The sequence below is a fragment of the Gouania willdenowi genome, chromosome 17, assembly GCF_900634775.1.
Source record: "Gouania willdenowi chromosome 17, fGouWil2.1, whole genome shotgun sequence".
NCBI lineage: Eukaryota > Metazoa > Chordata > Actinopteri > Blenniiformes > Gobiesocidae > Gouania > Gouania willdenowi.
Window position 1 is genome coordinate 25,198,733 of NC_041060.1, and position 26,625 is coordinate 25,225,357.

The 26,625-nt window shown below is 40.6% G+C and overlaps 1 protein-coding gene across 1 annotated transcript in view; it reads right to left on the reverse strand.

The window, feature by feature from the left end:
- Positions 1-4,477: 4,477 nt before the first annotated feature.
- The window catches only part of ece2a (endothelin converting enzyme 2a), a 109,023-nt gene continuing 86,875 nt past the window's right edge, over positions 4,478-26,625 (reverse strand). The window contains exon 4 of the mRNA XM_028472168.1: positions 4,478-5,701. Within this exon, the coding sequence (XP_028327969.1) occupies positions 5,441-5,701 (261 nt within the window). The 3' untranslated portion in view covers positions 4,478-5,440. The remainder of the gene's footprint in view (positions 5,702-26,625) is intronic.

Sequence of the window (26,625 nt, forward strand, 5' to 3'; positions counted from 1 at the left end):
CAGATTCAGAGTGTTGCCCTTTGGTTTACATGGAGCCCCAGCAACGTTTCAGAGATTGGTGGATGCAGTACTGAGAGGAGCGGGTGACTATGCAGCGGCCTACATCAATGAGGTGGTCTTTAGCCGGACCTGGGAGGAGCATGTGCAACATCTCGCTGATGTCTTTCACCGTATCCAGGCTGCTGGTCTTGTCATCAATGCTAAGAAGTGTCACATTGCCAAGCCTGAGGTTCAGTACCTGGGTTATGTGATTGGGGGCGGAAGCATTCGTCCACAGGTATGGAAAGTGGAGGCAAGTGCAACTTCACCACTGCCTAACACAAAGAGGAGGTTACGGTCATTCTTGGGGTTAGTTGGTTGGTATCGCTGACTCATCCCCGACTTCTCATCAAGATCTGCTGTACTAATGAACATGATTCGCAAAACCAACCCAGTAAGGGTTAAGTGGTCACAAGAAAGTGAGAATGCGTTCAATGAGTTGAAAAACTGTCTGTGTCAAGATCCTGTTGTGCAATGTCCAGATTTCAATCTGCCCTTTACGGTACAGACAGATGCATCCGGAGTGGGTCTTGGAGCCGTTTTACTGCAAGAAAAGGATGTAACCCAGTTTCCTGTGCAGTATATCAGCCGAAAACTCTTCCCAAGGGAAATGAGGGACTCAACAGTGGAAAAGGAAGCTCTGGCCAAAAAATGGGCTTTAGACACCTTAAAGTATTACCTCATTGGCAAAGAGTTTGTACTTGAGACTGATCATAGAGCATTGCAATGGATTCACAAAATGATAGACACTAATGCCAGAATTACCAGATGGTATTTGTCTCTTCAGCCTTATCGGTTTCAGGTCCAGTATAGGCCGGGGAACAAGTATAACATTGCTGACTTCCTGTCCTCTGACTCCGAGGAGTAACGGTCGTAAGTGGGAGGGAGTGTGACAAAGTGGGTGAGAACACACCATTTGTACCATCAATTTCATATTGTGTACTAGTTTAGCATTACTATTTAATTGTTGAGGGTTCTTTGTTACTTACCTGCACCACCATGCATTTCAGGGACAAAGGGAAGGTGGAGACCACCATTTCCTGCATTTATACTGATGTCACTGGGTGAGACCAAGTAGGAGGGGTGGGAGGTAAAATTATGTTTATTTGATTAAGTGATACATGTTATTTAAATAAGCGTTGTTATAGAGAAACATTATTTGGCACTTCATGTTGCATTTATGTACGAAGTGGACGTTGGGAACGACTGTGTTCTTTACCTGATTTAAGGGGGTTGGATGTCAGTGTAGCTGGGTACACTGGAGGCTAAGACAATGATTACACTTGTCCACATGCTAGATGTACATACATTGCATGCAAAACTTGGATTTACCTTTTTTTTTTGTAAATAAACATTTTTTTGCATCTGGATTAAGTCTCCATCGTCTGCCTCCTACCACATCCTAGCCGTTTTGGTACCACTTCCTAAGAAACCTCCTCCTGCGTGTTGCTCTGTGGTTACATAACACAAGTCCAGTGACGTTAAATCTCACTGTCGGGGTCTCTGCCATCACTCATCAGTTTGCCTAAAAGTCTGAGCACTGAGTCATTAATGAAAAAAGTGTTCAATTTCAAAACACAGAGTCACAGATTCAGAAAAAAAACCCAAACCAAACCAAACTGTGTAGATATATGGTTTAATAAAAAAAAAAAGAAAAAAACAAGACAAATCTAACCTCCACTCACTCCCAGTAATGAAACCATGAAAGGTTTCTGGCCCAGTGTAGCAGCACTAACCCCACCCCACCCCCACCAGCCTCTACAGTCAATATCAAACCCACTGCTGTTAAATGACTTATATAAGCACTGCCATGACTTTTACTTAACTCATTCAGTGCCAGCCATTCTGAGATTTTCTACCCCCCTCAGTGCCAGCCGTTTTGAGCATTTTGACTGATTTTTAAAGACCCACAGAATATTTTCTACTATGACTATATGAAATCTGACACCAGCCTCTACTTTCATCATAAAAAAAAAAAAGTTTCTGGCTTGTTTCGTTCTTTTGTAATCAGCCGTTGAATAGAGCAAGTTTTACACAAATCATCAGTTTCAGAGGAAAAAGCTGAGAAAAAAGCCTCTCTGTAAAAAAAACCCTGTCAGTGACTTTAAAGCTTTTTTTTGCTTTAGTGACAACTCTAACATCTGAACATCGTTTCCTTATATAAAACTAACACAGACCGGGCTTTTGATGGCAAAATTATTATTATTTAACTATCTGGGTCAGAGTTGAATGGATTCCTTACTTTATTTTGGCGTTCCTCCAACTTTCTCTCCCGTCAGTCTGCAGACACGCAACTTCCTCCTCCTCCCAGACATGCAGAGGGTCACTGCTTACCCCGTTTTTTATGGTTTTATCTCACAATCGCCACATTATCCATGAATTCCACACTTGCTCTGGTCGGAGTGTGCGCTGCTGGGAACGTCAGCTCTGCACGTAGCGCCATTTTCTGTCTCGTAAACGCCTTTCTTTCTCCCTCTGAGCTCCGATGAGCATAGATGATCTCACATCCAAAGGTGCGCTGCTACTTCCTACATGTCACCTATTATTTTGCTATCTGGCTCACAGGCTGGGGGTATTTTGGCAGGAACTGGAACACACTGTCATATACGCTGATCCAGAGCATCCCAAACATGCTCAGTGGGTGGCATGTCCCGTAAGTATGCTGGCCATTCAAGAACTGGGATGTTTTCAGCTTCCAGGAAATGTGTACAGATCCTTGCAACATGGGGCCGTGCATTATCATGCTACAACATGAGGTGAAGGTCGTGGATGAATGGTACAACAATGGGCCTCAGGATCTTCATCACGGTATCTCTGTGCATCAATAAAATGCACCTGCGTTTGTTGTCCATAACAAACGCCTGCCCATACCATAACCCCACCGCCACCATGGGCCACTATATCCACAACATCAACAAACCGCTCACCCATACGATGCCTCACACGCTGTCTGCCATCTGCCCTGAACAGTGAAAACCATGATTCATCCATGAGGAGAACACCTCTCCAACGTACCAGACATCACCAAATGTGAGCATTTGCCCCCTCAAGTTGGTTACGACGACAAACTGCAATCAGGTTAAGACCCAAATGAGGACACGAGCATGCAGATGAGCTTCCCTCAAACGGTTTCTGACAGTTTGCGCAGAAATTCTTTGGTTATGCAAAACAATAGTTGCAGCAGCTCTCTGGGTGGCTGGTCTCAGATGATCATGGAGGTGAACATGCTGGATGTGGAGGTGCTGGTTACACATGATCTGCAGTTGTGAGGCGGGTTGGATGTACTGCCAAATTCTCTCAAACACCTTTGGAGACGTCTTATGGTAGAGAAATAAACATTCAGTTTAACGGGCAACAGCTCTGGTGGACATTCCTGCAGTCAGAATGCCAACTGCACGCTCCCTAAGAACTTGCAACATCTGTGGCATTGTGCTCTGTGTGTTTAAACTGAACATTTTTAGAGTGGCCTTTTATTGTGGCCAGCCTAAGGTACACCTGTGCAATTATCATGCTGTCTTGATATGCCACACCTGTGAGGTGGGATGGATTATCTCTGCAAAGGAGAAGTGCTCACTAACACAGATTTAAACACATTTGTGAACAATATATGTGAGAAATAGGTCTTTTGTGTATTTATAGAAAATGTTTTCGATCTTTGAGTTCAGCTCATGAAAAAAGGGAGAAAAAACCAAAGTGTTGCCTTTATATTTTTGTTCAGTGTAAATAAATAAATCTATAGGTGTTGGGACGATTGTTTATCATGTAGCTACATACTAGAATGTTCTAAAAATAGATACTCGGATTCAAATATGTCACAAGATGTATCACCGAGGGTACGAGTGGTTTTGCAAGGTCGTCAGATATAAAAAAAAAAACAATTCACACAATCTACAACACCAAATTTTTTTTTAATTAAAATTATATTCTGTCACGGCAAATTTGCGGTTGACCTCATTTGGAGGCATGATTTATTGCTCTGGTTGAATGATGGAGTCCAGGCGAGGCATTGATGATTTTATAAAAAAGGTTTATTATAAAACTAAATAAAAAGAGTACAAAGATGGACAAAATTAGTGACCGCCCCGGCGGACGTCCGATGATCCAGTGGCACACTCATCACGTATATTCCCCCTCAGTCCCCCTCCCTCCTCCCCCCGGGAGATAAAGAGGGCAGAGAGGAGGAGGTGAGGGAAGAGAGTGAAAAGAGACAGTTTCTTCTTTCAAAACAACCAGTTCTCTGGTATCTCCTGATTGTCGTGAGTGTTGGAGGTGTGTGCATGTATGGTGTTTGTGTGTATGAATGGATGTGTATTGGGTGTGTATGTGTGATTATGTGAGTGTGTGTAGGCATGTGACTGTGTGATGCCTCGGTGTCTGAGGGATAAGATGTGTTTTGGGAGGCTGACCTCGAGAAGAGAGCAGAAAACATGAGACAGCAGAAATGAAAAGTCTCAACTTAAAGCCTTAAAAAGAATAAGGTAAATATGTTAATAAACATAACTAACAATTTTGCCCTGACACATTTTATATACATTTACAATAAAACACATTGAGTAGATATTCTTCTAAAATTGAAAGTCATATTTAAAAGAACCAAAGTGAGAGAAAGGTGTGTTGTAGTGATTAACATGTTAAAAAGCCATCGAAAAGTAAGGGTATAAAACTGAATAAAGAAAAAAAAATTCCTCTGAAAAATTACGCTCCTTTTTTAGGTCTTAAAAATAGGAAGTAATTACATCTGGGTGGAAAATTAAAAATAAATGATTTCTACTTTATTAATGTGCCTCAGCAGTCACCCCCCCCCCCCACACACACACACACTCTCTCTACCTTTGGTCTATATTTAAGCATCAGAAAGCACAGGGAGCTGCACCACCATCATGTGTCCTCAACAAGCGGTGTTATAACACACTGTACGTGTGTGTGTGTGCGTGTGTGTGTTTGACAGTTGCGTGACATGCAGCGTATCTCCATTAGCAGCCTTTGTGGGGGACAAAAAGCCGACGGATGCAGGCATCCCCAGCAGAGAGCATTGACGGACGTCAGAATGAACTCTTGCTTTGACTTTACATGCAGGCTGCCGCTGTTATGTATTGTGTCTAGACACTGGCCTATTTCTACTACAAATTGAGTAAAACTCTTTGGAAACACACAGCAGTGCCGAGTCGGAGACATGTTGACATACTGGGCCAGAACATTACTTCACACTGTGATGTAAAATTGCCTTATGAATAATCTACATTTCTATTAAGATCTCTAATCAAATAGCAGCTGATGGCAGCAGCATTGACAATCTGAGACAGTTTTTAGAACGTCAATATCAGTCACCAGTAAGATGGTACAAATATAAAAGAAGTGTAAAAATCAAGCTCCTCTACAGTGTAATATTAGACAAGAAGTCCTAATTGGCTTCAGTTTGTGTGACACTAACAGGAGTCGGGGATTCGGCATCTTCCTTCAGCTTTCTCTCTAAAGCTACATCCTCTGGGCTGAGCTTTTCTCCTTTGGTCATGGCGTACACAAAATACTCAAAGCCTTCTCCGTAGCTCTGATGCTTGATGGACCAACTGTATTCGGTGCGAGCGTAAAGACGCTTCCTAAAAAAAGGCTGGGCAAAGGTCACTGAGATGAACCGTCCTCCAGTTTTCAAACAGCGGCTGATCTAAGAAGACAAAAGAGAGGAAAGAGTATCAGAGATAGAACTCACACAAGAACACTCAGTTGCAGTGCAGCTTAGATCAGCGAACACTAACTCCATTTTGATGGAAGAAGAAAATAAAACTAAGAAAGCTGTGCAGTAGAGGGAGGGAAACAACATGCTGGAGGCACTGAGGTGAAATGTTTGCTATCGTCAGATGTAAAGGGAAAAGTGCCAATAAAAAGAGCTAGTGACTAGTGACACCTCTCAGCAAATGGAGGCTTTAATGGTGTCACTCAGTGTTTACACTAGCTGGGTTTCCATTACAGATTTTCACAAAATAAAAGCGATATTTTTAAATGTCAACAAAGTATAATTGCGCTTTGAATGTGTTTCCATTGAAGGTTGTTTTGGGCTGGAGCCTCGTAACTCCCGTGAAATCTCATCCCGCGAGACTTTGCTTCAGTGAAGACGGACACTCCAAACCTTCTTATAACGCTCTGTATTCCTTTGTTGTTTCATGTCTAATGTGGCAGTAATAATTTTAAAGTATAATGCTAAGAAATTCCTCGGTTTCCTCTTTTGTCTACACGTACCGCTTTATGTTTCCTCCAAGAGCAGTGGTCATGTGACCAGGTAAGTCATGTCTTGTGACCAAGTGTGTCACGTTCTGTGATGTATATTTGCGGGAAAAGTGTTTCAATAGAGCTTTTGCGACACATTTTAGCAATATTTGAGTGCTTTTTCAAAATTCTGGTGTTTCCATTACCAGTTTTTATTGCACTATTTAGATTTTGTGCACTACTGATGTGAAGAGCTGATTAACAAAATCGATTTCATTTATTTCATTGAAATTTTCCAAAATCGATTCATAGTTGCTGAAATCTATTTTTTTTTTTACTCTAACCACAGTAGTCTTGCACTATAATCTTTCTTTAGCAATGTCGACTACTGTGCCTGTGCAACGCGAGAGTGCATTCAGTGCAAATATGGCGGAATGCAAACGAAGCTCCGCAGGATAAGATGCCCCAACTTAAGTCAGAAGTTTGGAAACATTTTATTAATATCTAAGTAAAATTTGAAGCATCAATCAATCTATACTGAATTGAAATCAAATCGTGATTAATTGATTCAAAACCTTATCAATCAGAATTGAACCCATTCAGGTAATGGCTACACTGTATTTTGAAGTTGTACCCTATAATTGATTTCACACAACTGTTGTTACACAACAAAGAATTATTTCTCAGTTTTTCTCAAGTCTGCAAACCTTTGCATTTGCTCAGTTTTCCCGCATTAACGTAAATGCTCAAATATACGTGCTATGTATGTTGGTCTAAAGATCTAAAAAAAACTAAAAGCACAATCCAGGAAAAAAACTAACTACAGAGAGTAGCATAAAATGAAGAAAAAAAGAAAGAAAGTTGGCCTCTAATGATACATTTATATTGTGTATAAAGAAATGTCCCAATATGTTTCCTAAGGTGTCAGATGATTTTGTCCCCCAATAGTAATGTTATGATTGAGTCAATCCTCTGAACTCTGTCAGAAAGTTACCTCAGTCCATCTGAAAAACACCAAATGATCTCAGTGTAACCTAGATAATAAGACAGAGCCCCTCCCTACAGCGGCTGCTGCTTAACTATGCTCTCTGTTAATGTGCTCTGTAACAGTGGGAGAACTGTGAGAGTGTGTGTGCGTGCGTGTGTGTTGGGGCGGGGGGGGTCTTTTTATATGAATAATTGCTGCACTGCTTCCTAAACCACAACTTTGTATCTCTTTGGCCTTTACATGAGGGACTGACGCACCACACTCACACAGGCTTGACATGGCAAGATCTCCAGAGACGGACACGTGTGTGTGTGTGTGTGTGTGTGTGTGTGTGTGTGTGTGTGTGTGTGTGTGTGGGAGCAAAGGGACAAAGCCATAGTTCCTGTGCTTTAAACATGAAACATGTGGGTATGTAAATGTTTGATTTCAGAGTGGCAGGTTGTGTGTGGGATCATAGTCCCATAACATGCATGTTGGTCTGGTTGTGTATATTTAAGATTGTGTGACTGTATGTGTGATAGAACTGTGACAAATTGGCTTCATGTTTTATTTCTTACACGATCCCAGGTTTTAAACTCAGAACTTAATAGGTTGCTAACAAAAAAAACAATCAAAAACCCCTTTTGCTTAGGTATTTTTGATAAAGAACAGTTTTTTTAGTTTAGTAAATTGAAAAAAAAAAAAAAAAAAAAAAAAAACTCTTCCTCACCCTCCGCGGGCGGACTCTCTTTTTTCCTCCAAGCTCGGGTCCTCTACCAGAGGCCTGGGAGCTTGAGGGTTCTGCGCAGTATCTTTGCTGTTCTTAGAACTGCACTTTTCTGGACCGAGATGTCTGATGTATTTCCTGGGATCTGCTGGAGCCACTCCTCCAGTTTGGGGGTCACTGCCCCGAGTGCCCCAATGACCACGGGCACCACTGATGCCTTCACCATCCAGGTTTTCTCCAACTCTTCTCAGAGCCCCTGGTATTTCTCTAGTTTCTCGTGTTCCTTTTTCCTGATGTTGAAGTCGCTTGGTATTGCTATGTCGACCACAACGGCTTTCCTCTTTGTCCACCACCACAATGTCTGGTTGGTTCGCCATTACCATTCTGTCCATCTGTATCTGGAAGTCCCACAGGATCTTGGCTCGGTCATTCTCTACCACCTTTGGAGGTGTTTCCCACTTTGACCTTGGGGTTTCCAGCCCATACTTTGCACAGATGTTCCTGTACACTATACCAGCCACTTGGTTATGGCGCTCCATGTAAGCTTTCCCTGCCAGCATCTTACACCCTGCAGTTATGTGCTGGATTGTCTCATTGGCCTCTTTGCACAGTCTACACCTGGGGTCTTGACTGGTGTGGTAGATCTGGGCCTCTATTGCTCTGGTGCTCAAGGCCTGCTCCTGTGCAGCCATGATGAGTGCCTCTGTGCTGTCCTTCAGTCCAGCTCTGTCTAGCCATTGGTACGATTTCTTGATATCCATCCGCCACTTCAGTAAACTGAATATATATATATATATATATATATATATATATTTAATGTAAAAACTTTATTAGCAGTATTTAACTCTAGTAAGTAGTAATATGTAAGTTTGAATACTGGAAAGTAAATCAGATTTTAAATAGAGCTCATTGGTGAGTAGAGCTCCTGAGGGTCCCTCACATGGTGTTGGTGACCCCTGCTGTATATGAAACTGCTCTGCTGAAAGTAATGTCCCCGTGTCCCTAAACAATATCTGAATAAAGTGAGTGCATTCTAATGTTAGGATAGAGGCTTTAGAAACAGTGGCTGCATGATGCTCATTGACATTTATCTATCACTTTAGTGAACTTAGCACTGCTGTCACACACTATAGCCACAAGCTACTTTAAAGACCCTGAACATACAGAGAAGACGTGAGGTCACGTGTGACTGTCATGAGAGCTCCAGTCAGGACAGAACAGTCATGGTCAACTGGGTGAGCTCTGATGGCGCGGAGCAGCTCCACTCCTCCTTCACTGTCTGCTCTTTGGAGAGAAGAGTTTCTCTGAGATGAGCACGTGTATCCTGATTCCTCTCACATGATTCATCTCCACCAGCGAGCAGCCCCGACATGAATTATTCAATCTCTGCTGTGACACAGAAGAAGAGCGAGAGGAAGAGTAAAAGGCTGGTTGGATATGGGATGAAATAGGTAGAGTAGACTGATGCACAGAAACGGGTGAAGTGCTTTAAAACAGACACATTAAATCTACATTTAATGGCTGTACCTTACTTACTCTGTATCCAGATATAGGGGAATTAAATTATCGTGTTTCCCATGGTTGCATCAAAGTCAAAATGGAGTGTTTCGGTGTTACTATTGAGCTCCAAACAGGTTTCACAAAAAAAGGTGGAAGTTGAAATGTATCCTCTTCACATCAGCACTGCAGCCATTATTAATAAGCCTGAAGTGTATGTCATTCACATGTCACATGTGGACTAACCACTGAAACCATAAAGAAACACTCCTCTATTGAGCAAAGATCCGCTCTAACCACTGATGCTCTTATGCTGCGTCTTATGCTGCGTTCACACCGGACGTGTCACGAATTGTTTACGTGACCAGATTACATACAAAGTCAATGGGATAGACGCGGTAAGAGGCAAATTCTTCTGCTGTTGGGAGGCGCGGTCTGATCCGCATGGCAAGTGCGTTGGCCGCAGCATGCGCGCTCCCAATTTTCCGTGACAATCATCATTCCCGAGTTGAAAATATTGAACTCCAGCGATTGTTTCGTGTGACGCTCAAGTGTGAAAGCCAATCAGAGTCCTTGTTGACAATATTGTCAGGCCGTCAACACGGACAGTGGTCATTTCCCCCCCTTTTAGCATGGAGGAGAAAATAATCATGGCGGTGTGTGACCACCTGGAGCTGTACGACACGGACTGTTTTTTTTTTACCGGGACCGGACCGGAGCGGACCGGAGTTAGCGCAGCTCCTGAAGAAAACAGTGAAATTCACTGAGTTGATGCGTCGCTGGTTAACCTGGTGGATCCAGGAACGCCAGCGCCAAGCGTTTTGATGGCACTTCAGCTTCAACAGAAAATAAAGAGCAGCGATTTTACTGAGGTCCTCCATAATTGATGATGAAAAGAAAGGGAGTCTGGTTGGCGGCGCTTTTATATTCGCTTCAGACGTGCATATGAAGGAAACAGTTTTCGATCCTGCGAAGCAACGCGTCACGAAAATGTGTGCCACAGCCGGTGTAAACGCAGAACTTCAGTCAGGTTGGCAGATGGAAAGTGTTGGGGATGTTTTCACAGAAAGTGACACAAGTTCAGACATCGCATGATCTCATCTCTCTCGCACATGCACACACTACAGGGGAATCCTTCATAGCAGGAGGATGCTGTGACTGAGTGAGATGAATCATATTCCCTCACCAGCAACTCTCACGCCATACAAAGCATTTTTATTACACTTTTTATAAGCACACAACACACTATTCTTCACCACCAAAATGTTTAACTTAATGATTGTATGGCTTGTTTGTTTTCTTTGTTGCACTCTGCCACATGCGGCCCTCGGTTTAATTCTGTGCAGCCCCCAGGACAAATTCACCAAAATTTTTAATTCAAGAATTCGTTAGTAATAAAAATACACGAAGCAACACAAAAATAAAAAAAGATTCCAAAAATAAACAAAAAAGACTCATCATAATACACAAAAACGGACATCAGACACACAAAACAACCACCTAAACTCACAAAACAATGACACAAAAGAAACACAATGCTAACACAATTGCATGCAACACAACAAATACTGAAAAACTCCAAAAAGGCAAAGATTGAAAAAAAACATAGCGCACGCACACGCACGCACCAAAAGCACACAAAATAACTAAAAACTACACAAAAAGACAACAAACGACAACAAAAGCCTTTCTTCTTTCCATTGTTGATGCTCAGATTGGTCATTATTCTTAATACTGGCATGAACGTTGATAATGTGGCCCTTTGATCAGATACAATCACTTTTTTGTGGCCCAGCTGTGATGACAGTTGCCCATCCCTGCCTGAGACCATGCTAGCCAAGAAAAGGTGTTATTGTACCTGAGTGCTGCATCTAAAATAATTATCAAGGTCTATTGAAGTTTATTCGGTGTTACAAATAATAAACAGCATCAATGTGAGAGCTCACTGTCAACTGTGTGCCAATCCTTCCAGATGATGCAGAGCTACAGACACACTCCAGCATTAACACCTCACATACACACACACAGTCCCACACAGACACAAACACACAGCGGTCCTGAATTATTCAGCATGGAGCTGGAAGCTTGGGTGGAGGTGACCTGTGTGGTGCAACAAAGAGGAAACATGAGACCCAGTGTTAAAAATCCCTCTGAGGATTCCCAATGAATCCCATCAACACCAAGATTCATTTGGATGAAGCTAATTTAGTCATCAACACATCACCTGCCTAAACGAGGGAAACGAGTGATAATAGTTAATCTGACTTATATGGACATTAATTTGCTTCTTTTCTGAGACCTGGTCACTCTTTAACTTAAATATATACTTTTAGATTTAAGCATAAAGATTGTGATTTAACTTCTTTCACTAACCAGGTCTTTACACAGAAACCAGTCTTTGTGTTTCTGTTGTTGCAAAAAAAAAAAAAAGAAAGAACCTAAACCAGGGAGGCACTGTAGCAATCGAGGGTGAATCTTTAAAAGACAAACACAGACAATAACAACATGGGCTTCATAAAATAACACATACAAACACGATGACCATTTTCTGTCCTCAGCTCTAAACCGAGAAAGATTTAATCTGTTCACTAAAACAACTTCTAAGTGTTTTAATCATTTGATGCATTGTTTTATTTCCCTGGGTGGAAGGAATGCATATTTTTCATTTTAAATAAGGTTAATAAAACACTTTCTGCCACCATGTATACTTCCTAATATTTCTCTATCCTTTTAAAATATTAATAATATTCCATCTTGCTCTCTGTACCTGGCTGACTGTTCTACATCAGTCAAAAGGAAGATGTTCATCCAAGGAAAAATGACATTTTGTTTACGCCCGCTCTTCTTCTATTGTTCTTCTGCTCATTGGCGTCAGTCCTCTCGAGCACCTCACAACAGTCTGTCCTTTTTTAATCTCCTACATAACTGATGGTCTCTAGAGCTCAGACAAGGACAGGATGAAGGATGATCACCATTGGCTTTTTTTGCTCTCCAGAATCACTGGGTTGCATAATCTTAATACATTAGAAGCAGAACGAAGTGAATATGTAGCAGGAAGTAAACAGACATGATAGCTCGAGTGCTTTTATACCTTTATGACGTTATACTTACGCAAAGAGTAATATGAAAATGAATTGACCTATGAACAAATATACTACTTAAAGGACTTTAGACCAAATCAGGCTGATGAATGGTGGTCAACTATGTTGTCATCACAGCAAAGAGGTTTAGAGTTCAACTAAGGAAGCGCTTCAAATCCTCAGTCACAGCAGCCAAAGATCCAACCCTAACCCAGACACGACGTAACCACATCAAAAGTATATTGAATTTAGTGATGTCAAGCTGTTGTAGTTAGCGCTGCTGTTGGCTATGCAAGGGGTACTTCACTAGCGGTTTTTCCACCTCTAAATTGCTTCAATGACCTCCCAGTCCACTTCCTCTTCTACACACTCATGTCGCATAAAGTGATCTCACAACTTATATGTAAACAGTACCACAGACTGATGCCTGTGGCTAATCCGATGCGCAACAAGAGCTCACAACAACTCCAGCTCTTCCTGAGTCACTCCTTGATGTGATACTAGAGCTAAATAAGGATCCCATACTGATTATTGAGAGAATCTATACATTACTTAAAAGTCCCATGTCATGCCATTTTTCACCCATGTCCATTTGTTCTAAGAACCCCAAAAACATATTTGAGGTTTATTTTCCCAAACTCGCCTGTTTTAGCCTCTGAAAAGTCACTTTCTGAGTAACTCTACACAAACAGGCTGATTTGCGTCCTACTTATGCATATTCATGAGTGGATGTCTATAGATGGGACACTGACTTCCTCCTCCCCACACGGTGACATAGGACCCGAGAACAGCCCACCCTCCTCCCACCCACTCAGTAGCCGAGCTCATGCTGCTTTATAAACACGAGACAGAGCGTGGGGGCGGGGCATTAGCCGGTACATACATAAACTGTAGAAAATACATTAATAGCACTGCGTGAAGAACGCTGAAATGCTCACCTTCGTGGGCGTGTCTGTTTACATGTCAATCACGGCAAAGAGCATCCTGGAAGCGCGGCTTCTCCAGCTCAGTGCCGCGTCAAATTCATTATCAAAGTGGGAACGCGTCGTCAAACTGCAGCGAGGTGTTTAGGCTAGGGAGAACAACTGAAAATGTTCACAGAATATCTAGCCATCAATACTAAACATCATATACTCATCATTGATCTGTCTAAAACAAAAGAATTCAGTTTAAGATTGTACATGGTTTAAAGCAAGACTGTCCAAGCACTAGTGGTTGGCATTGTTGTGTTACAATTAAAGGGTAAAAGAGTTTTCTCTTCATTTCAATTGTTTCAAATGCAGTGGCAAATTTCCTCAGGGATCGATTCGTCAGGACTGACGTTCATCCCTGTTTGTAAAAAAAACCAGGGACCCCATGAAAAAAGGCGTATTATAATACCCATGCATGAATCCAAGCACATTTCCTTTGAACATCTGAACTGAGCACATATAATTCCTCTTAGAATGATCAGAAAACTACAACCACTTCCATGCTGTAAAAACCTAAACCTTGAACATTCTAATTTGTTTGGACACAAACTATTGCTCTTGTACATTGTGTTTTGCTCCAATGATTATTGGATTGCCATCTGTGCAGTTGCACTTTTGAACACATGAGAAGACAATATTTAACACATTTTAGTAGATCATTCCAGTCTCACTTGCATTTTGAGGGAAATGCAAATGGTTACTATAGTTTTCCTGTCTTGCATTGTAAATTTTTCAATAAAGTTCTTAAAAATTAATTGATAATTTTTTTCAACAAATAAATGTGTGGCAAATAACACAAAAACTGAACTTGATAATGTTGGTAATTGATAATTGATAATTGGCGTGTTGCAACCAACTCGGATAGGTGCATAATGCCACTTACTGCACTGTGAGTGTGTAAATCTTGGTGTCGGTCACTTCACTAAATTCTGCACAACCAATCATTAATTTACCTTAACTTGAACTTATTCACAGCATTTCTATTTATAGGTCTGAGTAACACTAACAACAGGATTGGACAAAGCAAAGCCACACAACAGCAATTGTTATCCCACACCATTTTTCTGTCTTGTAGGGAGACTGTGTGTGAGGCTATTAATGCTGGAAAAGAAGATGTTAGACATCACGCAGAGAACAGCTGACCACCAAAGTGTGGGAAGAACAGGCAGATTGCAGTGCAGTGTGACTGACTCAGATTACCCAAGTCAGATATCAATTGATGCGTAACTCTCAACAAAAGTGTAAATTATACAGGTCAACAACCAGCAATTGGTGGACAGACAATGAGGTTTAGTCATGCAAAACACGGTGGAAATGCAGACATCAGCTAACTAAAAAGTTCCAGGATATGGTGGCTGTAGTGTTTTTGACACTAGGTCCAATAATGCAAGGCTGTACTGGATATTGCATACTACTGTACTACACATTCAGTGAGTATATACTGTCTACTATAAATTATTAGTATGATTAAGACTTCCATGTTTCCCAAGATGCATTTCAAACCCACGACAAACAACAGAAGCACATTGAGGCTAAACATTTGATCCATAAAACTCACGGAAACACATTTCATGCCAACATAACAATGTTTTGCCCGTTTTGAGTACCATTAACTATACATTTTTGGAAAGCGCAGGGACATGCCTACGACATGACAAGGCTCCCTGGTCACTGACGGGCACGTGGCGTTCGCATAGGCTCCGCTCCTTCCCTCGTAGTGTGACCACTACGAGAGCAAGAGGCCCTTCGCCAGCTAGTATACATCCGAATATTTCTTGCATACTCAATCTTTCCATACTATTTACAATTGACCTTTCACAAAACGCTGCCCACAAACAGTCATTGTCCAATCATACGTCTGAGCAACCGTTACTATACAAACAAGGTCCGACTATGAGTTGCTTTTGTCAACCAGCCTAATGACAATAATGTTACTGCTATAAAAATACACAAGGTCACTTTAACTGCTGTTTTAGAAATTCACTCTGGCTGCTGCTGTAGATTATTCAGAAGAGGGGTGAGGAACTCCAGTCCTCGAGGGCCTGATTCCTGAGACTTTTAGATGTGTCCCTGCTTCAAAACACCTGAATCAAATGAATGGCTCGTTATCATGCTTCTGCAGAGCTTGATGACAACACATTGGTTTCAACCAGGTGTGTGTGTGGGGGGGACGGCGACAACTGGGATACACAGTTATTAGCAACTATCATATTACTATATTACAATCAATGTTTCAGTAGACATCCTCCTGAAGCATACAAGTCTCCCAATCTATATTAACAGGCTTTGTTACCACTTACCAGCGTTAAAAAGCTGCTATCTTATTAGCCTTGGGTCACCCGTAGGTTCAGCTAGCTAGCTAATGTAACAGTTTGTTTTTATTAAGATCCCCATTAGCTGTGTTAAAGCTCTTATAGCTTAAAGAGGACATGAACAACATAATATAAGACAACTTACCCAGCAGGAGCATGACTGGTCCATAAGGCTGTGCTCATTGCATGGTTTTTCACTTTTTGCCATTGACCAGTATGCTTTCGCTTTGATAGTTGTAATCTCCCCTTTGTTGTTTATTTTAATAATTTGAATGTATCCCTCCACAGCATATTGTAATCCCTTTTGCCTAGATCTGGAGGATATCACACAGTTATTGCTCCAAAAAGAGTCACTAACACACAACGGGAGACTTCTCCCAGCCATTTCAGACGAGACAAACTCAGGAACTTGATGGACATCGCAAAAGTAAATAACGGGGCGGGGTTTTTGCGAAAGGTCAATTGGAATGCACTAGATACTCATTTTGACGTCAGATTTAGTACGAGTAGTACGTTAGTATGCAATTTCAAACATTACCCATGTGTATTTGCCTGTGATGGTCAGTGTCTGCATCACCCATGTGAAGGACAACCAACCTCCATCAAATCATGACCTCTTTGAGGCTCAAGCACCATGAGACCCTGAGGAGGATGTGCAGGTACAGGAGATGGATGTAAAGGGCAACCTTTTTGTAAAAGAAAATAAATCTGAACACTCAAAATCTGAAGTATTGACATACACAGTTTTGGGTGGTCTACTTACTATATTCTGGTATTATAGGGACTGATTGGCTATTCTGGGGGATGCAGGAGTCATTTCTTGACATGACGAAGAGAAGTTGGACTTGTAGTCGGAACAGTGCCCTTTTCAAAATGCTGCATCATTCTTTAAAGACAAACTTTCTGTCTGTCTGCTCTAACCTTATGGGAGAAGCTGACGTGTGGGGGTGGGTTAGTGAGGGCTTGTGTTTGTGTGAGAAGGATGCTGATCAGTGGACAAAGACAACAACAGAGTGCTATCAGTGAGCAGCAGACCTGTACCAACAGCCCACTGCCTCCTTTAGAGATGCTGTACACCCACAGACCCACACACAGGAAAATAAAACCAACACGCACGGGTTGATTAGCGCACAAACACGTTCACACCTTAATTGGGACAAACAAAAAAAAAAAGGATGAGGACGCTTTATGTGGGTCAGATTTTCATATCATATTCTAGAAATTGGCTCCCATCTTCTCTGTGCTTGTTTACTGGTTATCATGAAGCTCTGCAGACCCACTCACTGCAGTTACCCCCTCCTCCCCTAAAGGAATGTGCATTTGAAATAAACGCCTCTGTTCCTTTCCATTTCACCTCACCCATAGCCTGCAGCCAAGCATGTGGATGGTGAAAACGTGTTAACATCTCAAGGAAACCAAGAGGCAAGGAAAGGAGTGGGAGAGAGGAGGATAGATCGAAGGAGGAGAGAAAACAAAGATGATGGGGGTGAGACTGCAGGTCTCCTGACAAAGCAAATCTGATCTTCTGCACTTTGCTGCGGGGGTGCAACAGCCTGCTTTGTTTCTTCTTTATTTCACGCTCCCTCTTTCTCCTGCCCTAAAAAGCTAAAATCTCCAAATGGCACAAGGCGCCATCGGCACCAAAGAAATTTCCATTTTTTGCAGGAAAGAACATATAATTTGCTAATAAAATGGGCTGTTTTTCATCTTCGCAAACAGCAGACTGTTTTCCCCTTATAATGAACCTGCTACTTAAACATGAATAATTTTGGTCACACTTCTTAATGTTCTTTCCCCACATTCCTCCTGGAGAGCTTATAGAGTCCTTGGAACAGTGATGGATAACGGGAAAACGTGAGCGTGTTTGATTCAGTCTTTCCTCCCTCATCCTCCCGCCTCCTTGTTTTTGTCCGCCCACCTTTTCCTCCCACAAATTTCTCGTTCCTCTCTCATCCTCTCCTCTATCACACAAATTAATTAGACATCTTCTCCACTCTACAGCTACACGCGTGTTCCTTCCAGACTCAGGACCGTCCCCTCTTACCACTCAGATGTAGTTTGTATCCGAATGGCAGAAATTCTTACAGTAGGAGAACATTAACACTGTGACCTTTTTTAAACAGGCCAATCTTTTCTCTCCCTCTTCATCTCACCTTACGTTACCATGGAAATGCAAGTTTTTTTTTTAAGTGTTCACAGTATCATATGTAGGTCAGAATGTGGCACCTCTCAAAACAAATACACCAACGACAGTAAGAGCCAAAAAGGGGGAAGCTCACGATGCCGTTGGAAAGAACGAGCTGGAAAATAACCGATAACAAGCTTCACACTGACATAGGAAAACTTCCCAAATAACACAAAAGTACAATAAATGTTTAATGTGCAAACAAACATGCACATTGTAATTTTAAGCTGTCAGTCAGAAGACTCTCTGCAGGACATCTGTGAATTGAAGGATCAATCTTTTGACACTTTGCATGTTTCAGTTACTTAATAAATGCACAAGATCTTCCGGGCAAACAAATCCAGCATTTACCAGTGTGAACGCATCTTTAGTTTCATGCATCTGTCTTACTGCAATTATCTACAAAAATCTTTCTTCATGGCAATCTAGGATGTTAGGCTAAAATCCAAAAATTCTCTTTCTTCTCTTTTAATAAGAAAATAACCATCTCTGGCTTTTATCTCTTCTTCCTTCCTTTATCTCTCCTCTCCCATTCTGCATTACCTTCTCCACTGGGGACCACAGAGAGGTTTGCTTTAATTACTGAACTACTTTTCACACCGGTAAAAAAAGACAAAGACACACTTCAGGCACCCACTACCGCCCACTCTCATGCTCCCAATATCCAAGCAATCCCTTTCATGCATGGACTCCCCTGTGTGAGTGTGTGAGCGTTTACTATGATATCATTTTGCACCGACTTCAAATGCAGATTCCATTGTCAACACTACTTTACCAGAATTAGTAAAAAAAAAAAAAAAAGAAAGAAAAAGAACTATAATCGACCAAATTTCTGAATATTTGGAGTAATGAGGTAGCAGCAAAATGTGACAGGTTGATACAAAAAACATGTTTGGCTTGGAAAAAAGGTGCAGAAGGACATGGAAAGCCATTTTCTACTTTGACCTAATTTTACATGATACTTTTCTCCAGATCTAACGCTAAAACCAAAGTATGATTGCAAGATAGAAAGTCCCTGTTCACCGAGATGTTGACCTGAAGTCCCATTAGAACCTCCTTTTATAGTTACAATTTTTCCCCCTTTTTGAGTACCATCAACTATACATTTTCGGAAAGCGCAGGGACATGCCTACGACATGACAAGAGTCCCTGGTCACTGACGGGCACGTGGCATTCGCATAGGCTCCGCCCCTTCCCTTGTAGTGGCCACACTACGAGGCCCTTCGGCAGCTCGTGGTGCTCAGGCCTAAAAAAGTATTTGGAATGGAAACAATTGACCAGTGTGCACAAGTATGACCACATTTACACACGACACAACAAGAGGGGAAGCAATATCTAACTAAGTCCTTTTGTCTTATCTCTTATTCTTTTTAAAAGCCAATAACAATGAATTTAGCAACATTTTGAAATAGAAGGAAACCACCAATAGACAAAGGAGGCTGTAAAGGAAGTAAAATGAGCCAGTGTGCATGTCTGGCAGCTGAGGATGAAGAACAGACACAGGATGCATTGGAGGATCTTGCAGCACAATGAAACAGTCCTTTGCATACACAAAAACTACTGAAAATTTATTTATGATGGGAAAACATGATGCACTGTCAGCATTCACAGGCACTAAAGTGATAATTATTGTATTCTCTTATACACCTGATCCAGTATATTTATAGTGAATCCTGACTTTGCTGCCATCATGTAACCAATTTTTGTAGGACGACTTAATTCATATTTTCACCTCAATCATCTACCAGCTCTGGCTCAGTGAACAGAGCATTTGATCAAAGGGCTTAATTCTTGATTTCTAGTTCACCCAGTTCACAGGTAAGGGTTATCCATAATCCTTCAACAAGATTGAGGTTTAAATAACTTTCAGTTCAGCACGTTCAGTGGAACAAGTATGGTGATGTGCATCATTTTAAAGGCATTGACTACATCAAATGTAACATTCAGAACGTTTGTTCATCTTCTGACCCACTTATTCCTGTTCAGACCCACAAAGATCTGCTGGTGCCTAACAATGCAGCGCTCAACACACGCCAGCATAGGGTACGGCAGTTATAACAAGGTAAGTTATTGATGCAACACAAGTCTTTATTTTGAACGTGTCACTCTGAATTTGTGAGTATTTATGTGTGTTTGTTTCGGTGCTGTGCACAAAAAACATTCAGCTCTGGAGCCATTTTAATAGTGTGCAAAAGTAATCAGATTACTATTGCAACAACCCATTGTCAGTAGGGTAGAACCTGACTTATGACGAAGCTGACAAGAAAATAAAGCTAGAAAATGTAAACATGTATTATTTATCATATAAGTTACATATGATCAAACGCTCAGCTTAACTGGCTAGAATCTGTGCTACATACAGAGCCACACAGTCTGAATTTGACAAGTCTCACAGTCTGCAAATGATTGTAACAGATGATGATAACGGGGAGTGTTTCTTACAGAAACCTTAATTTTTGACACTACAGAGATTGATATAAATTGTGAATAATTTGAACCAGCAGTTTGAGCATGCACGTTAGAGTGACGTGTCGCATCTTTTTTTCCAAGTGCGTCAAGTTGGGAAGTAAAGAGATGAGGACATTTCTGTGCAGTAGATCCCTCATCTGTGTTTTCAGGACATCTTGGTAGCTTTTGTTCTACTGCAGCTCAGCTGTAGTTTTGATGTCGATGCAGAGCTAACAAGTTCTGGGTGCTGCAACACAGTCAACACGATGGCTTTTATCATAACAAAATACTGTGTAGGTATCAGGGTTGGGGTCAATTACATTTTTCAGTTACAATTATGTTTTCAATTACCCATAGTCAATTACGATTACAGTGACCAGCATTTTTTTCTCCAATTACAATTGTTTTTATCCACAGAAAGTCAATTACATTTACGTTCTCAATTAGTGAAGTTTACTTACAATTAATCGCAATTACTGAGCCTGAAATAAATAACTTTATGAAAGTTGACCTTCCACTTGTGTTAACTTTGTTAGCATCATTAATGAAAATGGGCCCTAAATCAGCTTAAAATACACAAAAGAATATTATCTATCATCTAATTTCTTTCCTATCTATTGGTTACCTTGTTAAGCTTCCTAATCAATGAAAATACAGGTTGTAATATTTATGGTGTGGGCATCTGAGCCTTTTTTGTGTCAGTATACCCATAAATTAAATTTTTTTTTTTTTTAAATGGTAAAATGTGGGAAAGCTTGGTATGACACATATTTTAATAACTGTTAACCACATATGTGTAACATGGTTCTTCAGTTTTACGTTAAATTACAATTGACAATTTTTATAGAATTTTCATGGCAATTACAATTACAAAGTCAATTATCTAAAGTCAATTACAATGTAATTATGATTATAAAAGCAACATATTTTGTAAATCACAATTAGAATTAGAATTATGCCATAATTGACCCCAACCCTGGTGGGTATTGATGAAGTTCTTTGTGAACCAAAGATGATAACAATGGATTCAAATCTTTTTTCCTTCCATGTATTTTAGGATGTTTAGCTGTGGTTGCTTAAAAATGGTTTCCTTTTCCATCTAAAAGTGTGTCTTCTACTCCTTGGCCACGGTCAATCTCCTTAGTCTTCATCGGAGAACAAGTGGTGCATGAGCAGATTGCCCTGTTGGAGCCCTATATGCATTAATAGCTTGATTGTCACTTAAATTATCTGGGTGTGTTAATCAAGCTATGGATAGCCTGATTTCAGCCGAGCTAAGCTGTTTACATTAAAAATCCAGTTACTATCGGACAAAGCCATTTATTTGGTGTTCTGAAGCTGCATGTAAACAATGTTGTTGTTTTCAGTGATCGGGGAACAGCAGTAAACAGAATAACAAAAGGTTTAGGTCACTGTAACCAACTTCCTATGTACGGGCATGCTCTCAGAAGTCTTGTATGAAGCCCTTTAATCCCATGTTTATGAAAAAGGACCCAAGGACCCCATAACCCCATCAGCCCCTTGCACAAGTACAAAAGAGTTGCAACCACAGTACATATTTTGCAGACTTGCATGAAAAGTTCAGTAAAAAGGTAGTACAACAAGGCTCCAAACAAAAGAAATATGCATTAATTAAAGATAATTCACAGTTTCCAAGCCTAGATTTGTGTTTTAGCCACAGTCCCACCAACCTAAAGTATTTTATAGGGAAGAATGAAAAGTTGGTGCAAAACACCACAACTATAACACTTACAAAGGCTGGTCTTAAGTAAGGTCGACAATAATTAAGATTACAGACAAGGGAAAACATGTCTCCAATCAGAGTTATAGGAGATTTTCCTCTCGTTGGAACAAAACTGCAATTATCTCAATTCTCTGGTTTTATCTACAACAGCACATCTGCTTTTCTCTCCTCTCTCATGCAGCCACTCTTTAAACAAACCAAGGCTGAGACTCATTAAGCTCCAAATCCGAAAATTCTTCTTTAACTACGCCTCTACTGTCTCATTATACAGTAACAACGCTGGGAGAAGTGTCGGCGCCTGAGCAATAAGAGAAGCAAAGCTGCAGAGAGGGAATGTTAGCAGGTCCGAGCTCAGTGTAGTGTGACTGCAATGTATGCGAGGGAGGACACGAAGCTCTGAAAAGGACGGAGGACAAAGAAATTATTAACTCAAAGAGACCCAAAAAGATAACGATAGGAGGGGATTCAATGACATAACTTAATCAACTCATTATTATGAAAATGTTTTAAAAAAACATGTTATGAAATCAAAGCAAAATAAAAGCATTTTAAAATACCAGAGATTAATACTTTTTCTTGATGATTTGCATAAATGAACAGAACACCATAATTGTTGCAAAAATACAACTAAACTTCATGAATATTGGCCAGTATTATTTCAAGCACAAAATGACTAGTATAGACTTCTAACTGTGACTGGTCCCAAGGGCAGACATTTAGAAACTGTAGATGAAAAAGACGGGAAAAACCTCCGACATGATACCAAAATGAGTAACCACGATACTATACCAGACCAAGTATCACAGTTCCGGGTATTATCGCGATGCTGCAGCTTTTTTTTAGCTATTATTATTCTTATTCTGCAATGTATTTGTACAAGTTAGAAATACTTATTAATTACTTATAATGTTGTTTGGTGCATGATAAGAGTACGAACAAAAGCATATAAGCAATAAAAAACAAATAAATGAAGTTAGGGTTAGAAAATGTATCTGGTTGAAATTAAATAATCATACCATTTCCTTTACACATTAATTTATCTTTAACTAATATAAATAATCAACTTAGGATAACACGGGATAAACGTCTTTTTAAAAAAAAATCTATTTGACAATCTTCTCTAATGTAATAAACCATAGAGGATAAAATACAATAAACAGGAACCGATTCCCTGTGAAAACTATATTTTTATGCAATTTCTAGGTGCTTTGTACTTTGACATCCTTAAACTCTTCATTCCTCAGCCCGTACACGGAGCATACAGCCTAATATTAGCCAATGAGAAAACAAACCGAGCATAGTCCATACTGATACTACTTCTTCTTCTGTGTAGTTTTACGGCGGTTGGAAACCAAAGCAAGGAGCATAACCACCCACCATACTGATACTAACCTTGTATTCACACATATAAATCTGGGTGACGTCACAGGTGTTTTATGAGGTTGGCTGTGTTCCCTCCTTTGGCTCCTATAGCTCGGTGGCAGCACCTGCACAGTAAACGGCCATCTCCTATTGCTTTACAGTCTCTGCCTTGTTTAAAGCCAAAATAGTTCCAAATGTGACTTTTGGAGTTTGGTTTTTTGAGCAAAATCAGTGGCGCCCCTGACGACGATGCCACCGTGGCAGACTCGCTGCTCGGGCCCGGTGCTTCTGCCATGGTGAGTGTGTTGTCTTGTGTTTGTAGCCGTGCGTGCTTCTGGGCTAGACAAAACTTTTGCTTGTTTGTTTGTTTGTTTTGAAGCGACTATACACTACACCTGTAGAAACACACAAACAGCCAATCAGCCATCAGATGGGCGGACCCAGCCTATCATATCTATGGACGTCACCAGTAACAGGCAAACAGCCAATCATTCGGCAGCTGTGTTGTTTGGTTGCAGTGGTTGCCATGTTGGTATGTTTACAAGTGAGTAGCAACGTGTAGTGAGCTTAGGCTGTGCAGTAGCCGGGAGGAGAGTAGAGGCGGCCTCTATGTAGAGGAATCGGTAGTATAGTAATCATAGTAGTACCGTCGTGTAGAATTTCTAGTATAGTAGGAACCGTTACAATTTGGTACCGCGCAACTATGCAATCTAGACACATTTATTTATTTTTTTACCACATAAGGAGGAACACAACTTGACTTCTGACTAAAGCCATTATGTTTTAGGTAATGACCTGATGATGAGGAAGATAGAAGCTTTCTTTAAAACCTTTGTCTGATGGAAAACACAGTTCAAACATTAAATGTATTGACATATTTTTGCATTCAGGCTTTCTATAAACAGCAAGGGTAAAGAGTTTGTGTTTACATTATTGTAATGTATTTTTTGCACTACTGTAATTGCAACAATGCATTTACACATCATTCTTATGAATGATAATGAGGACAAGCTTTCCACACAAAGGAAAACAGCAAAAGGCAGGACATTAGTGGAAAAATAAATGGGATCAATGTTATATATACTGTCCATAACAAAATATTTAAACTGTAATTTAACCAATAACATTGTTCAACAACTACTAAAACCAAACCTGTTATATTTTACAGGTGCCATTTCTTCACCTTGGTAAACACAGTGGCCAAATCCGGCCTTTTTAAATATCAAATTCGGCCCACGGGGTAAAGTAAAAATGACTGAGAAAAAATAAATCATTGTGTGAATTACCAAATAATTTAGTTGTAGATATCTCAGTAGGGTTGCAAAGGGGCGTGAAACATCTGGCAAATTTCCACGGAAACTTAAGCTCGAGAATTTTGACAATATTAAAAAATAAAAACTCTCATGCAAATTATTTACTGAAATTAACCAGAAATTGGTAAATGGTCTTGATTTATATAGCGCTTTATTCCCACACTGAAGTAGCCTCAAAGTGCTTCACAATATCAGCTCATTCACCCGTTCACACATGAATGGGACTGAGGTGCCATGCTAGGTGCTGGTCAACCACTGGGAGCAATTTAGGGTTCAGTGTCTTGCCCAAGGACACTTCCACACATAAACCAGTACAGACTGGGATCGACCCTTAACGTCTTGCTTAGAAGACAACCCCCTCTACCACCTGAGCCAATTCTACATTGGAAGTAGAACTTTACTATTACTCAAGGGGAATTTCATTGAATTTGTCAAAAATTCAATGAAATTCAACAATGTTTGGTGTGGTTTCCAGTTTTTCCATGCTTGAATAACATGATGGGAGTCACTTTTACTCAAACCTAGTTTTTTCAAAATCCAGCTCAACCCTCAAATTATTTGACAAAGATTTCCCTAAAAATTGAAATATTGTCACTACCTGTATTGCTTGGATATTGTCTGTGCCTTATATACTCTACATACATGCTTTTATTTCATTTATACATGGAAATGCAAAATAGCACCTATGTTGAAATTATTATTTGATTTCCTACCTCTGCGGCCCACTTAAGATCGAACTTGTCCGTATTTGGCCCCAGAACTAAAATGAGTTCAACACCCCTGGCCTAGTTGATATCTTTCAACATTAGTATATTTCATTGTATGGTTACTGAAGATGGATCATGAGTCAAATCTTGCTGCATATTGTGTGTAAGTCTAAGGTAACAACACATTTGCTTGTAAAATAGTGAAGTTCAAAACAAAGTACTTTTTGTACAGATGTCCTGTAAATAGAACCAGGCCTTTGGGGAAATGTGTAGGTACACAGACACAGAGTTCACCCTGAGACAAACACTGAAGTTGGCTTCATTCCGACTTCTCTTACTGATGTATTTGCTGCAGTGCTGAGCGTTTTCATACAACAGCTGCTGTTCAAACCACACACGCTCGAGTGTCAGAAGACATATATGATTAATGCCACCTCCTGCCAGGATGACAAATCTTTAGAGTGCAGGTGAATAACTACGTAAAACAGTAGAAGCCCACAATGATAGACACACTGTTGGGTGACTGTTTTTACAGCAGACAGGTGTTTTGTGCTCACACCTGGATGGACTGAAACCCTGCAGAGGGCAGGTTAGCACACATGTTGGTGCTAATGGTGAAGTGAGTGAAAGAGAGTTGAGTCATCTGTGAGGGTGCTTAAATCAAATCTAACAGCTTGAGGAACTCCCCATTTGTATAACACGGCATCTTCAGTCATGACTGGAAATGGATTGATTATCATAGTTCAATCTTTTCTATGTTAATAAATGACAGCTAACAACGGTCTCATATGAGCTGGAGAGGGTGGTGTAGAGGATAGCACTTCTTCCTCACTGCATGAAGGACCAGCATTTGACTCTCTGGCAATGGAGGTCAATATATATACTGTAACTGCATATCATTGTAGAGCAGGGGTTTTCAAAGGGTGAGCACCCGTTTGAGTCTCACATACATAGACATGACAACACATTAACAGACATAAAGAAGCAGGTGGGGGTGTAACATTAAAGAAGCGGGCTTGTGATCAGAGTCATTAGTTCAAATCCAACCTGGGTCCCTGAACCCTCATCACAT